Below are 14,753 nucleotides of genomic sequence, written 5' to 3'. Positions count from 1 at the left end.
TTCTCTACCTTCAATGTACTCTATTTTTCTCAGTATGTAGAAAAATATCTGTTTTTTAGGCATAATCTTTTCAATCAGCTTTGCAATATCCTTCAGTCTTATCCATAAAAGGAATGAGTTTACATGTTTAAATCAAAAGCTATCCTAAAATGTAACCCAGTCTTAAAATCACTGTCATGGTAATCAGTGCTTTATTCATAACAGCCAGAAACAGGAAACAACCTAGATGTACCTCAACAAAAGAATGGATAAAGAGAATGTGATACAGTTAGTTACACATGGAGTATTACTCAACTGTTAATAAAATAGCATCATGAAATTTAAAGAAAAATGGGTGGATCTAGAAAATAATCATAATGAGTGAAGTAACACAAATCCAGAAAGGTAAATATATTATACATTCACTTATAAGTGGATATTAGCTGTTAAGTAAGTCATAGACGAGCACCAAGCTACAATCTGTAGACTTGGAGAATTTAGGTTAAAAAAAAAAAAGGAAGGTCTAGAAGAATTCATTTATCTCTCTGGGAGGGGTACATGAATGACTTCCTGGGGTCGAGTAAGAGAGGAGTTGGTGATCAGTTAGTAGCAGAATGGCATAGAGAAAGAGAGATCTTGTTCAGTATTTTAAGTGATAGCATTCTCTAAGATTTGGACTTTGAGTTTAAAAAAAATGATGTCATTTGTCTGTATTTACTAATATCTTGTTGCTAGTTGGGACAAAACATTTATGTTTTTCTTTAATTATGAATTGTACATTTCTAACACTGTTCTCATATATAAGCAAGTCTTTATGCCTGAAACAAACAAAGTTTATTATAGGCACGATTCTTTGATATTGGTATAATCAAAGAGGGGTTGCATTGTGTAATGGTTAGCACTCTGGAGTCTGATATAATTAACAATTAATCCTAAAGTTGTAGGAATATTTTAATGGAATATTTAGCAATGAGTGAATCAAGAATCCATACAATATCATTTTATGTTTATGTATTAAATAATTATAGACCATATGTGCTTCAGTTATATATTATTTAAAATATGAATTATTCAGTTATGCCTATCAGATAGCATATAATATTTAATAGGTTTCTAGAAATGTTGTGCAGTTGAAAGACTGTTAATGAAGAACAAGAAAATTCAGAGAAAATTCTGCTGAAAGGAAATAAGGATGCAGTTCTCCTGCATTAGATATCTTCAGAACTATGAGTAATACAACCTCTGAATGTAGAACCATGGATTCACAGTTCTTCTCTGGAATTCTTTTGGGAATTGGTATCTAAAGAAGAATTTGAAATCAAGTTGTTATTATTGAAGTTATCATAGAAAAACATGAAATATTTCATTCTTTACAGATTCTTGAGGTTTTATGAAACTTTCCATTGTTTCTATTCCAATGTAGTGTATGACTCTATTACCTATACATGTGTATGATTTGGAATTGGATACATTACTCATTCCAACTTAATTAGTTTAGCTTTCTAAAGGTCATTTTAGATAAGAATCTGTAGATAAGACCTATGCAGTATGAGACTGCTCAACCAAAAGAATGATAGAGGTCTTCAGTGGACACAGACATCTTTTTGGAGGCTACATGCTCCCAAAGGAGCAGATTTGACACACAACAGCAACAGGTGCATCCCTGCTTTCAGTGAAACAACACTGAGATGATCTATTTAAATAAAGATGCAACCCTTACATTATCTTGTCATGTGGATGTTGTGTGGGCATCTGCTATGTAATTTAACTTTATATACCAGAAGAGGGTATTCACTTTTCCGAGTAGAAAATATAGAGTAATAGTTACATTTCCAAGTACAGAACAGAGTATGGAATTTTGGAGACTTCCTGAAGTCTGGACCTGCTCTGGGAGAACTTCTAAACATTGCAAGCGCATTGAGTTTTGATTACTCTGAGACAGTCTGTTTACCTGTCTAAAAGTTTTGGGAATTTATGTCAATCTTGCATTTCAATACAATTGTAACTAATCATTAACCTTGTATGTACCATTTTAGACAAGGTTGCTTGTTGGCACCAGTCTTAGTTTCTTTTTAGCATTTCATTTAACATATCCCAAACTACTAAGAATACAAACCTGCTATCACTATCTACATTAGGCCTTCTAGATGAATGCTTATTCAGATTGATTTATTTGTGTACACATTCATATCCAAGACCAGGGAGAACTAATTAATTATAACTACCTGTTTCTGTACATAAGGAATTGAACCATTCCTTTAATCTTGCATTCTCAATAAACACTAAAATCTCAATAATATAAGTAGATCATTTTGAGTTATATTAAATTTGTTCTGGATGGTGACATTTGCAATGGAAGGTATTAAATAGGTAGTGCTTCTTTGAAAATATTAATGCTGTCCTATTTATTTTCACCAATAAAGACAATGCAGAGTAATTAGGATCATTGTTGTAAGGCTGTAAAACAAAGATGATTCTCATTTGACAGCAACTGATTTCAAAGTCAATTGACCAAATAAAACCTAAAATGATCTTATCCAATGTTGACATGATTCTAGAAGAAGCATGATGAAATAACAATTCTAGAGAGATTCAGATCTGATAATAACTAAGAAAATATATCCTGGAACAAATTAGCTTTGATAACATATTCTTAGAAGTACAAAGAAGTACAGAATGGTTTCCTCTAGTTCCATCCATTTGCCTGTGAATTTTAAGATTCCATTGTTCATTTGTTTCTTTTGTTTTGCTGAGTAGTACTCCATTGTGCAAATGTACCACATTTTCTCTATCCATTCTTCAGTCGAGCAGCATCTAGGTTGCTTCCAGGTTCTGGCTATTACAAATAACGCTACTGTGAACATCATTGAACAGATGTGAATGTGCTTCTTTTGGGTATGTGCCTAAGAGTGGAATTGCTGGATCTTGTGGTAGACTGATACTCATTTTCCTGAGGAAATGCGATACTGGTTTCCAAAGTGACTGTAAGAGTTTGCACTCTCACCAGCAGTGGAGGAGTGTTACCCTTTCTCCAATTCTCTCCAGCATAAACTCTCATTGGTGTTTTTGATTGTAGCCATTCTAACAGGAATAAAATGGTATCTCAGAATTGTTTTGATTTGTAAACAATCCTTGACGGCTAAGGATTGTTGAACACTTTCTTATGTATATTTCAGCCATTTTAGATTCCTCTGTTGAGAATTGTCTACTTAGTTCAGCTGCCCTCTTCACTATTCCTAGGAGTCTTAGCTGGGGTTATCATTGAGGGCTCCTAGGGAAATTTCCTAGCACAAAGTTTATTGAAAAGAAAAAAACACTTTTGGTTATTCCCATGTTATCTTCTGAGACTGGTAATTACTGTAGCTCATGTGCTTCAAATGGGAAAACTATATGATTACTTTTCACCTCTGGTAGGATTCCTATTATGCTTAAGCACTATTATGATAAATAGTAATGTTGAAACTTTCAAATCTGTAAGAGCTGACCACTCTGTGTTCTATGTCTCAAGGATATCATAGAAAAATAGGATTAAAATGGTCATTGTACAGAAACCAATCTACAGATTAAATGTCATTCCATTGTAATCACAATACAATTCTTCATAGAAATTGAAAAGATAATATTAAACAATATGCAAACACAAAGACCAAGGGTATTCAAATATTACTGAACAGTGACAAAATACTGCTTAAAATATAAACATCATAAATTTCAAGTTATACTACATATTTGTGCCAATAAAATCACCATGGTATTGCATGAAAATAGATACACTACCCGTTAGAGGAGAATTGATGATCCATATATAACCTCAGATTTCTACAGTCACCCGATGTTTGGCTTAAGAGAGGATACACATTAGAGATAAGACAGGATCTTCAACAAATGTTACCTATGCTCAAAAATTATACTTACAAGTATAATAGTGAGACAAGGCCCTTATTTCTGAAGGTTTACAAAAGTCAAGTCTAAATAAACTGAGGGCCACAATATATGACAGAACACCCTCAACATGAGAGAATAGAAAGTTGGGCACACACAAAAACATACAGGCCCAAGAAAGTACCTTGTGAATAGAACCCTGGAAGTACCAGCATTAAGATCAACAATTGAGAATGAGACACACACACACACACACACACACACACACACACACACACACACACACACACACACACACACACTAACTTAAAATGTCTATGTATAGGGAACTCTAACAGTGGAGCCAGTCTTTATCCCTAGAGCACAAATGGGCTGTGGGAGCCCATTCCCTATGGAGGGATACTATTGCAGCCCAGATACAGAAAGTAGGGCCAAGGCCTTCCCCCAAATGATATGACAGACTTTGAAGGTCCCACATGGAGGGACTCACTCTCCCTGGGGAAGAGTTGGGGGATGGGGTGGGGTGTTGGTGGGGAAAAAAGGATGGGAGGGCAAGGGAATGGGGGGATGGATATGTAAATGTGAGTATTAATTAAAGAATAAATTTTAAAAGGAAGAAAAAAAAGAGAAGAGCACAACACTTCAGGTGAAAAGGCACCCTATATGATAGGACAAAATATTTAATATATCTGACAGAATGTCTAGAATATGGAAAACACTAAAAAATTCTAATTATCAAGCAAACAACATAATAATGAAATGGGACAAGGAACTAAGTAGGTAGTTATCAAAAGAACCCTCAGCATCCAGGAAAATGAAAATTAGAACTATTTGGACATTTCCTCTTGCTCGAATCAGAAATGTATAACAGGAAAGGAAATTACCAGAGCTAGAGATATGGCTAAGCAGTTTAGAAAACTCCCACTCTTAGGAGTCTCTCAAAAACTCAAGCTAAGCAAATATAACATATATTAAGTGGATTTACTACAGACCCATGCAGACTTTTTTATTGTTGCTTCAGTTTGTGGGCCCTTAAGAGGCCTTATTACTTGATTCTACTGTATTTGAACTCTCTGGCATCTACTCTCCTTGCTCCCCATCTTCCAAGGGGTCATGTGACCTAAGCCTAATGTTAAGCTCAGGGTCTGTGTATCTGCTCCCATTAGCTAAGGAGTAAACCACTATGGTGATTATTGGGCTAAGTATTGATCTATGAATACAGCACAATATCATAGGAATCCTCTCATTGACTTTTTAATTGAATTCTATTTACTTTTTCCAGTTGTGTTTGGTTCTAATCTAGGTCTCTGGGTTATCTATATTCAGTATCCTAGACATCCAAGCAGTGATGGGCTTGTGCCCCCTCTCATGATTTTAGTCTCAAGTTAGACAATTCATTGGTTGGTCACTTCTACAAGTTCTGAACCACCATTGCCCCAGGACATCTTGCAGGCAGGACATGTTGTAGGTTGAAGATCTTATGGCTGGATCAGTGTCTCAGTCCCACCACTGGAAGCCTTGCATGGTTTCAGAAGATGACAAGTTCAAGCTCCTTATTCACTATTGCTATGAGTCCTTGCTATGGTCCCCCTCATAGATTATAAGAACTTTCTCCTGAATTAGGCTTTCACATCACCCCCCATATCAGGAAGATTTTGGAGAATGGACAGAGCTTAAGAGTATAGAGATAGATGGCTGGGATCAGGGGACTATATAATCTTATTCACCAGTTTAGAAAACAATAATGTTTTCAGGTAAATGAATGGAGCTAGAGAGAATCATTTTAGTGAGTTATCCTTGACTCAGAAACACAAACTTATTTATGAATATTAGTATTGATCTTCGGATCTGTGTATGTTATGTATGTTGTATGAAACTACTCCCAGGGGGAATTGCATAGACATCTACTCACCCAAGGCAGAATAAAGTAGGGATAGCAACAACATGCAACTTGGTGACAAAGTGAGTTGCACTGGGGATACATACAGGAATCTGTATAAAGGGTTGCTTACAGGACATGAAGGTAATCAAAGAGATACAATACCATAACCAGCTAGGGCATGGATGACAACTCATAAAAGCTGGAAATGTAAAGCACAATGTACAACCTTCAAGAAGCTTAGTGGGCTGCATTGTGTCCTTTTGAGAAATCAATTTGAGCTCTTCAGAAGTACAGCTTGTCTGTGACAGTTAGCTTGGCCACTCTCTTCTTATTCCAGGTAGCTTGTCTGATCTGTCTTTCTTAGATAGTTTGGCTGTACAGCTTATATAATCTTATGGATGGAGCTACCTTGTGAATCACATAAGTTTCATGGAAATCCTGAATGTAACTGAGTTTTTTACTTTCTGTCATAATGAGCAGAATAATAATAAGATGGTAGGCTCACTTCCCCCTTGAACATCCCTTTGTTTCACTGCCCTGTAAATATTCTCTGTTTTGTGAGTTTCCCTGCAAGTTAGAAAGATTTAACCTTGGAAGAAAGTGCTATAGGACAATTTCAAAGACCTACAGAGTTCCAGAAATTAGTAAAAGTCCATGGAAAGCTGGAAGTGGATCCTTTAAAGGGAGAGAAGCTAGAATTCAGATATAATTATATAATAGGCTTAAGGAAATAATGGAACCAGCAATGTTAAATGAGGTGAGGAAGGGTAGGGAAGGATGGAAGAGGAAAGAGAGGAAGAGTTAACTAACACTAAAGGCCTTCAGAAAAAGTCATATGAAAAGTCTTAGTATAGAAGCTTCCTAAAATATAAGCATATCCATACATTTTGAAAAGCTTAATGGAGTTATCCTACAGTGGGAAAATAATATCCCTATTAGATGTCAGAAGCTAAGAAGTAAAAAGTTCAAAGCTAGGAATGGATCACTTCTATCAGATTTGCTGGCCATTGGGAGGCCTCATAGACTGTCAAATGATACAGGTTATTGCCATTGCTGTTGCTTACTCTCCAGAACTTGATAATCAGACCCTACTAACTTCACACTACAACAGACCTCAAAATTAGATTAATTTTATATTATTTTCCACATCTAAAAAATTTTCTTATATCCCTAAACTGCCTTCTTTACCTATTCTTACTTTCATTGTCCTCTACCACATGGATAAGAATTTTCCAAGTCGAAGATATGCATCTGCTATAAAAAAAAACAGGCTTCACCAGGCTTTTCTTGCATTTACCCTAGGCTAATGTGTATATTACATTGTAAGAGGAGATACTTAATAACCATTTTGAAGAATATCATTTATAACTATTTACTACTTCTTTATGTGCTGGATAAGAGAATATCTCAGAGTTTTGTTCAAAATCAAAATAGAGTTACATCATACAATATTCAAGAAGAATTATTAAATTGTGATATCATGGTTTCTGTTTTCCAGATCTTAGCCATTTGCATCTTGATACACTTTTTCCATATTTTCATCTCCATTAATGACTGAACTTCTTTTGATGCAGTTTGATATGAGTGCATAAACTATTATACTCATCTTAATATAACATTAGTTTATTTGTGTAAGCATCACAATTTCAAGAAAAATATCCTCATGAAAAAACATATTTCTTTCTTCTCAAATTGTAGCTTTATTGTTCATGGTGTGATTTATTAATCTATCTCATTTAAAGTTTTCTACTGCTTTGTCTGCCTTAATATGATGGCTGTTACTCTTCTCATGATAGCACAAGTTCTTCAAATGTAATCTTCTTAGTTGAATACCTTAGAGGTAATAGAAAGTAGAACCACCCTGGTGTGACAGTGAGCATCTTCTAAATCTTATCAAATATATTTTCTGCTTTCCAGTTGGTGACTATATAGATCACTACAGCTTCCTCTTAATCTTGCCTGAAAACTTCAGACTTCACTTAGAATGTAACCACCAAGAGACACGTTCCCAGGTCCTCTGGCCAGTTGCACTGTGTCTATAAATGTGGGATTGGCTTCTTTGTTTTATACTTTTATTTTTAAAGTATTAAAATGGTCCTGGATTCTGAAATACAGAAGGGGGAAATCTTCTTTCCTAAGATGGGCCTAAGGAGGATCAAGGTGGCAGATGGGCACTAGAGAAATATAGATCTGATTCATACTTCTTACCTACTACATATTTGAATGTCTAAATTAATGATACCGGGGATAGTCCAATATTACTGAACCTCTATTGATTGTTATTGGACTAAAAATTTGCTGGCATAATGGTTATCTTTTATAACCTTCCTCAGATATCTACTCCATTGATACAGCTGATCTAATAAGCAGCACCAGTCTCTTGGCTTTGCTCTTAAGTAAATTGTCTCCCTTCCTTCAGTGTGATCTAAAATAAGTTTTATGCTGTCTTTTGTGCTTGTCAAACTTGAGGTTTTTGAATGCACATCACAAAATCCTAGACCCAAATTATATTAAATGGACACAAGAGACTTTCTTAAATTTTCACATTGAATCTGTTGTTTCTAAAGAATTAGATTTTATTTTATAGGAAGAATTTCATTATAATCATTCATACACTGGGAAGGGGAAAAATCATTAAAGTTCTGCTTCAACAAGGACCATGACAGGAGGATATTTCTGGGATGTGCACTCAGCACTCATTGATAATACATACACTCATTATTATAGACAACTCTGCACCTCAAGACCTTGAGAAAAGTGTCAACCTTGTGTGTATCCCTTCTCAGGCAACGGCACAGGTTAAAAAATTCAAAAAGACGAGTCTCTTCATCAGATGACTGCAAATCTGACAGTCCAGACCAATCAGGGTATGTGTCATCTTCAACTTCAACCTGGGTCTAAACATCAAATGCAAAGGTATTATTGACATTCTCTCTCTCTCTCTCTCTCTCTCTCTCTCTCTCTCTCTCTCTCTCTCTCTGTGTGTGTGTGTGTGTGTGTGTGTGATATAAATGATTTGGGTGTCAGTGGTCAATATGGGGCTAAATTCCTCCAGTGACATCTACTTAGATTTTCTTACTTTTATCTGCAACTCATAGCACATCTCTATAAGTCTCATTGCCTATCCGTTGGGCTACAAAGGGAAGACACCACAGTGACATTTACCCAAATTTTGTCAACCATGGAAGGCAGGAACTTAAAGGCATGAGACATCTCTCAGTGCATATTCCTTGTAAATTTTTAATGAACTTTGGTAGGATATATAGGTCTATATAGTCGTAATGATAAAACTTGGAAATTACTGTAAAGGAAATAGACAACAACACATAAAATTGAAACAGTAATAACATGTATTTTCTGACATGCCACTGAGGTCAGATGAGATATATCCACACACAAGAGGACAGATAGTGATCCATCAAGATTAAATTTGGCTGTATATATGGAATTAACTAAAAATCAAGGAAAGGGCTAGTATCATCCTTTCACTTGGGGGTATTTTACATGATCTCAGTACTCTCCCTGACATGTCCTTAATACCACAGTGGTTCTGGTGGAGTGTCCTGATTCTTTCCTTCTTTTCAGATAAATCCATTCTACACTCTATATACTTATGAATCCTTGCATATGAGCAGTATATTTCACTTAATGTATTTTGGTAAAATTCATACAGGAACACAACTATTTTCTACAGAGATCACTGTTCCATTGGCTTAGTAATTAACTTTGTATTTGAGTGTCTCAAAATTGTTTTGAATTACATAATTTGCAAACTTTGGGGAATAGGATAAACAAGACTTGTTGAAACAACTTACCTTGTTGAGGATGGCCTCAATTCCTTCCAGAAGTATATGATTTTTTTCTTTCACAGCATTGGCTGATTTCAGCATATTATCAGAAGCTCCTGGGAGAGTAGGCACTGCAGACAACAGGTGTTTCAGTGGTTCTTCCCAGGAATGAGTAATATTGACGATTGCTTTCAGAAGGTCTTCAGTCTAGGAAAACAGTGGACACCATATTAAACTAGATGCCACAAAGCTATGTAGAGAGATATTTGTATTTTTCTTCACAGGGGAGGTAAACTTCAGTTCAGGTAGTATTTTCATTAATAGTAATATGCTAATGATTTCATAATATAAATATTGCATGAATATAAATATTCTACCTACTGAATTCTACTATGTTAAATAAAACTAATGGGGGTCTTAATAATTTTGACTGTTCAAAATGATCATATTTTATGTTTCCTCTACATTCTATCATTTGTCCCAGTTTTTTGAACCGTTCTCTTGGATTGTTTGTACTGTCATTGAAAAAACAGGGTTTACATGCCTCAATAGGTGTCAAAAGATTTGAATTATGTAACATACATGCCATCCCTGGCTGTTAATGGTTAAAATGGTTTCTTTTTATTTTTGGTTTTTTGAGGCAGGGTTTCTCTGTGTAGTTTTGGAGCCTACCCTGGCACTCACTCTGTATACTAGGCTGGCCTCGAACACACAGAGATCCACCTGCCTCTGCCTCCCAAGTACTGGGATTAAAGGCGCCACCAATGCCAGGCAAAATGATTTCTACACTACTGAATTAAGTTGGTTTCTCATATACTTACTTGAAACTTCTTTAGAATAAAGAGTTCACTGAAGACAAAACATGATTTTCACATATCTGCATGATTCCCCCCACCCTTAACACTAGAGGAGTTGCCTACTTATTGACATATACAGAAGAAAATCTATTACAGAGAATTACTTTAATTCCAGGCATCTTGAAAATCAGAAAGGAATTTTAACCCAGAAAGTGTTAGCTCCAGGCCAGAGTATAACCAAATACATACTTTTGTTAGCTGTTAACAATGATGTTTGTGAGGAAATGCACACGCTATGAAAATAAAGACTAGAAAGACATTAACCTAGAATTTCAAAAATGTTTATGAATGAAATGGACAGAACAAGTATTAGCAAATATATTGTTAGGAGATCTAGACAATAGCATTAACACTGATTGTATGACATGAAGAAGTTTGGTGTAAATTCATACTTATGTTCAAGAGAAATTACTTGTGCCTTTTGTTTGGAGTCTCATTTCATTGTCTTCTTAAAAGAAGTTTCATCAGAGAATGTTTATCAACATTAAATGTTTCAATGCCAAAAGTATGCTTTTTACACTTTTTAGAAAAGTAATCATTACAAATGTTTTCTTTTGTTCTTTTTTTTCTTTTTATAGCCATACTGTATTGATGAGAATATCTTGTATATGAGATACTTGTGTTAGTAATACAAGCAACACTTCAGAGTAATTATGTGTGTGAGATGTACATACAATTAATTTTATATAAATAAACTGATGGTAATGACAGGTAGCCAGGGCAAGAGATCATAATACACACACATTAGATATTCAAAGTTATTTAGACCTCATCAAAACAGAAGTCATCCAGAGGATTATGATATATGCTAGAGCAGAGACTTTTGTACAACTGAATTTTAGATAAGATGCAGGAAAAGGCAGCCCAATCAGGGAGGACTGTAAAAATAATGATGGAATACAAATAGGTCCTGAACAGTTTACAAACTTAAGAAGGACACACTACTCAGTTTTGCAACATGTATGATATGATTGTTCTCTGACAGTTGCATCTTCCTTTATCTATTAGGTCTGAAGTTACCACCTCTTATGTGCTTAGCAATCACACACAACACAGGTAGCCTGTAGATGTCATTACTTTTTCATTATAAAACAGGGATGAAACCTACTTTTGTGTCATGGACTTCCTGACGAGTCTCTGGAGTATAGATGGAAGCTGTGTGGCATAGGCTGAGTGTTCTGTCTGTAAACCAGCTTCTCTTGAAAAAGTTTAAATCCTGGAAGAAATTAAACGATTTAGTTTATTGGGGATTCAGAATTGAATAGAAATAAATATAACATGTTGGATAAACCCTACATTTTGGAAATTTAATAACAAAATTTTGAAATAGTAGAATGATGGAAATATCATCTGCCTACCTTTCACTCCCTTTACATATTGAATAGAGTTGACTGTCCTCCCATGCTCTTCCCCTCTTTACTGTTCCTTTTTACTCTACTTGCTACTGTTATTGTTTAGAACGATACCACTAAAATGAATACAAACTTCTAATTGCTTATGTCTTTATAAGCTTTGCCCCACTGATTGTAATAGATTTGTTGTTATTTGTCAATATTTATAAATATCAGCTGGGTGTTGGTGGAACACGTCTTTAATCCCAGCACTTGGGAGGCAGAGGCAGGTGGATCTCTGTGAGTTCGAGGCCAGCCTGGTCTCCAGAGAGATAGGCTCCAAAGCTACACAGAGAAACCCTGTCTCAAAAAAAAACATTATATATATATATTATATATATATATATATATATATATATGTGTGTGTGTGTGTGTGTGTGTGTGTGTGTGTGTGTGTGTGTGTGTTTTCAGTGGCACAAATTAATGTTTAGTTTTTAACATAATTATTCTTTTATAATTTTGCTCTCAAATATTGCCAAGTGTACTACCATAAAAAGTTCATGATAAATGTAGGATTCACTAATGTTTTTATGATCAAAAATGAATCGTTAAACTCTAAGCATGTTTTTAAGAAACAATTCAGCAGTGAGTAACATAAGAATTCAAAAAACACTTAATGTTTCTATATTAATGATAAGAAGCATGCACTTCTTAGGTTATTTGATACTTGATTCTAACTCTCAGAATTTGAAAGAGTTAAAGGGTTCTTAGAAATGCGGTGCAGCTAAAAGAGAAGGAGAGGAGAAATGGTATAGGAAAAACTAATGAGGAAAAATGGCAATGGGAATGTATATTCCCTATAAATGTAGAGTTATATAATCTGCATACTCAATTTTCAATGGAAATTTGCTTTGTTTTTTCCTCACTGACAAAGCATGACAAGGTACGTTATATAACTTTGGAAGAGAGAATATATTTTCTGTGTAAAGTAGCCCTTCAATTTTACTAAAACATTCATTACTGTAAATTATGAGCCATGATTCTTTTCCATTTAAAAAATTGTATGTATCTATTTTGTTTGGGTTTTGTATTTCATTGTTTCAATTTTCTTTAGTTTTATTTCTGTCAAAACATTAACATCAACTCAGTTCTCCAGCACCAGTTATCTACATATCAGTAGGTAAGGAATGCCTCTAAAGTCAGAACCCTTGTATACATGATCAGGAAATCAACTTTTGAATTGAGAAGTTTAAAGTTGTTTTTATTAAAATTAATATAGAAAAGATTGAAATATCATTTATTTTTTAAAATTATTTTGATGGTTTATGAAAGTTCACATTCTTCCCATTCCACATTTTGGTATATGATTCTTTTTATTACTAATAAAAGTGGATTATTTGTAATTGGCTACATGACCCATTCCAATATAATTAGTGATTAGCCACTAGAAGTCCCTTTAATATAAGTATCCAGAAGCAAGGACATTACTTACAAATTCACGATATATATCTGCAGCCAGGACATATGAGGTATGAGAGTGTTCCACCACACGATTATACAGAGCTTCAATGGACACAAGGCCACTTGGTTTGGAGGCCACATGCTCCCAAAGTAGAAGAGTTGACACTAGCAGCAACATGTACATCCCTGCTGTCAGAGAAATGGCAATGAGGTGATCTATAGTTAAAGAAGCTGGGAATATACTCTGAAGGCCCTCTGGCATGTGATTTGGGTTGATATACCTTCCTAGCGTATTCATTGTTACAACTGGGAAAATGCAGAGAGATAGCTACATTTATCCAGTACAGATTGAATAGCTACATTTCTCTAGTACAGATTTTGAAATGTGACACAATTTTCTCAGTTTTCATTTGCTACAAAGGAGCTCCTCAAGTTTGCAAACACATGGATTTTGACTAACTGTGGGCCAGAGACTTCAAGTAATTATCTGCACATATATGAAATTCCAGAGAATTTATTGTTGTCTTTAATTTCTTAAATATATTAGTGTCTTATCTAATTCATTTTTCTTATATGTATCACTTAAGATTTAGATAATCCAATAGTTTATTCAGATTTATTTATTGAGCACACAAAATGATTATAAATTCCTATCTCTGTGCTTGAAAGCAACTGGACCATTCATCTCATCTTGTGTTTTCAATATAGCCTAAGTTTCTTTAATGTGAATTGAACACTTAGAGTTGTATTATTTTTTTGTTCTAGAAGTTAACACTTGAAAGGGAAGGTGTTATATAACTGATGGTCCTTAAATACCAGTAACACTGTCCCTTTCTATCATTCTGTTAATTAAGAAAACAGCCAGGCGTTGGTGACTCACACATTTAATCCCAGAACTCAGGAGGAAGAGGCAGAGTATCTCTGTGAGTTTGAGACCAGCTTGGTCTACAAGTGCTAGTTCCAGGACAGCCTCCAAAATCACAGAGAAACCTTGTCTTGAAAACCACTCCCCAAAAAGATAACACAAAATTACTGTGAGCATTGCCTTGTGTCTGAAAAACAAGGAAGATACTGTATGAGAAACTCTTGAGCTCAAACTTAATTGAGCAAATATCCTATACAGAGAACTTTCAGGTCTGTATTGATTTGTCCCTAAAGTGAACAAATATCAGCTCCTCAAAAATACAGAACAGAGCACACCAAAGAAAATGTACTGTATAAAAAAAATCTAAGGCTTAGTTAGACTCTATTCTTAGAGGTACCTGATGCATGGATACTTACCAGATCTTGGTAAAGTAAAAGCAAGCTTCATCTTTGAGATGATTCACCACAATATGATCTTCAATTCGGGAAAACTACTTCAGCTGAGTACTTCCTTCAGTGAAGTTTCCACCTCCCATATATACCACCATATTATAGGCAGAGCTAGACAGAGCTGGGGGGAAAATTGAATCATTGTCTATAGATCTGCGGTATTCTTCCCTCAGGAAATATTAACATCCTCTTTACATTTACCACAGTTATTTGTCAATATGTGTCATGCTGCATTTCCGCATTGTGATCCATAGAGTTC

The 14,753-nt window shown here is 35.0% G+C and overlaps 1 protein-coding gene across 1 annotated transcript; it reads right to left on the bottom strand.

Moving 5' to 3' along the window:
- Positions 1-8,439: 8,439 nt before the first annotated feature.
- On the bottom strand, positions 8,440-14,492 carry LOC100752249 (prolactin-3D4-like). Its single transcript, XM_027409248.1, has 5 exons — positions 14,462-14,492; positions 13,212-13,369; positions 11,497-11,604; positions 9,559-9,738; positions 8,440-8,640 (listed from the first exon to the last, which is right to left on the bottom strand). The coding sequence occupies exons 1-5, from the start codon at positions 14,490-14,492 to the stop codon at positions 8,440-8,442; spliced, it is 678 nt and encodes a 225-aa protein (XP_027265049.1).
- Between the last annotated feature and the right edge of the window lie 261 nt (positions 14,493-14,753).

The sequence above is a fragment of the Cricetulus griseus genome, chromosome 3 (assembly GCF_003668045.3).
Source record: "Cricetulus griseus strain 17A/GY chromosome 3, alternate assembly CriGri-PICRH-1.0, whole genome shotgun sequence".
In the NCBI taxonomy this organism is placed as follows: domain Eukaryota; kingdom Metazoa; phylum Chordata; class Mammalia; order Rodentia; family Cricetidae; genus Cricetulus; species Cricetulus griseus.
Note: the sequence above shows the minus strand (reverse complement) of the source record. Positions and strands in the feature narration are given on the sequence as shown.

Excerpts from the sequence above, each read along its gene's own strand:
- LOC100752249 (XM_027409248.1), bottom strand. The coding sequence starts at position 14,492 with ATGAAGCTTGCTTTTACTTTACCAAGATCTG. Across the intron at positions 13,370-14,461 it reads TTTTACTTTACCAAGATCTG|CAGGGATGTACATGTTGCTG; the intron begins GTAAGTATCCAT and ends TTTCTCTGACAG. Across the intron at positions 9,739-11,496 it reads AGGAAGTCCATGACACAAAA|ACTGAAGACCTTCTGAAAGC; the intron begins GTAGGTTTCATC and ends CTGTTTTCCTAG.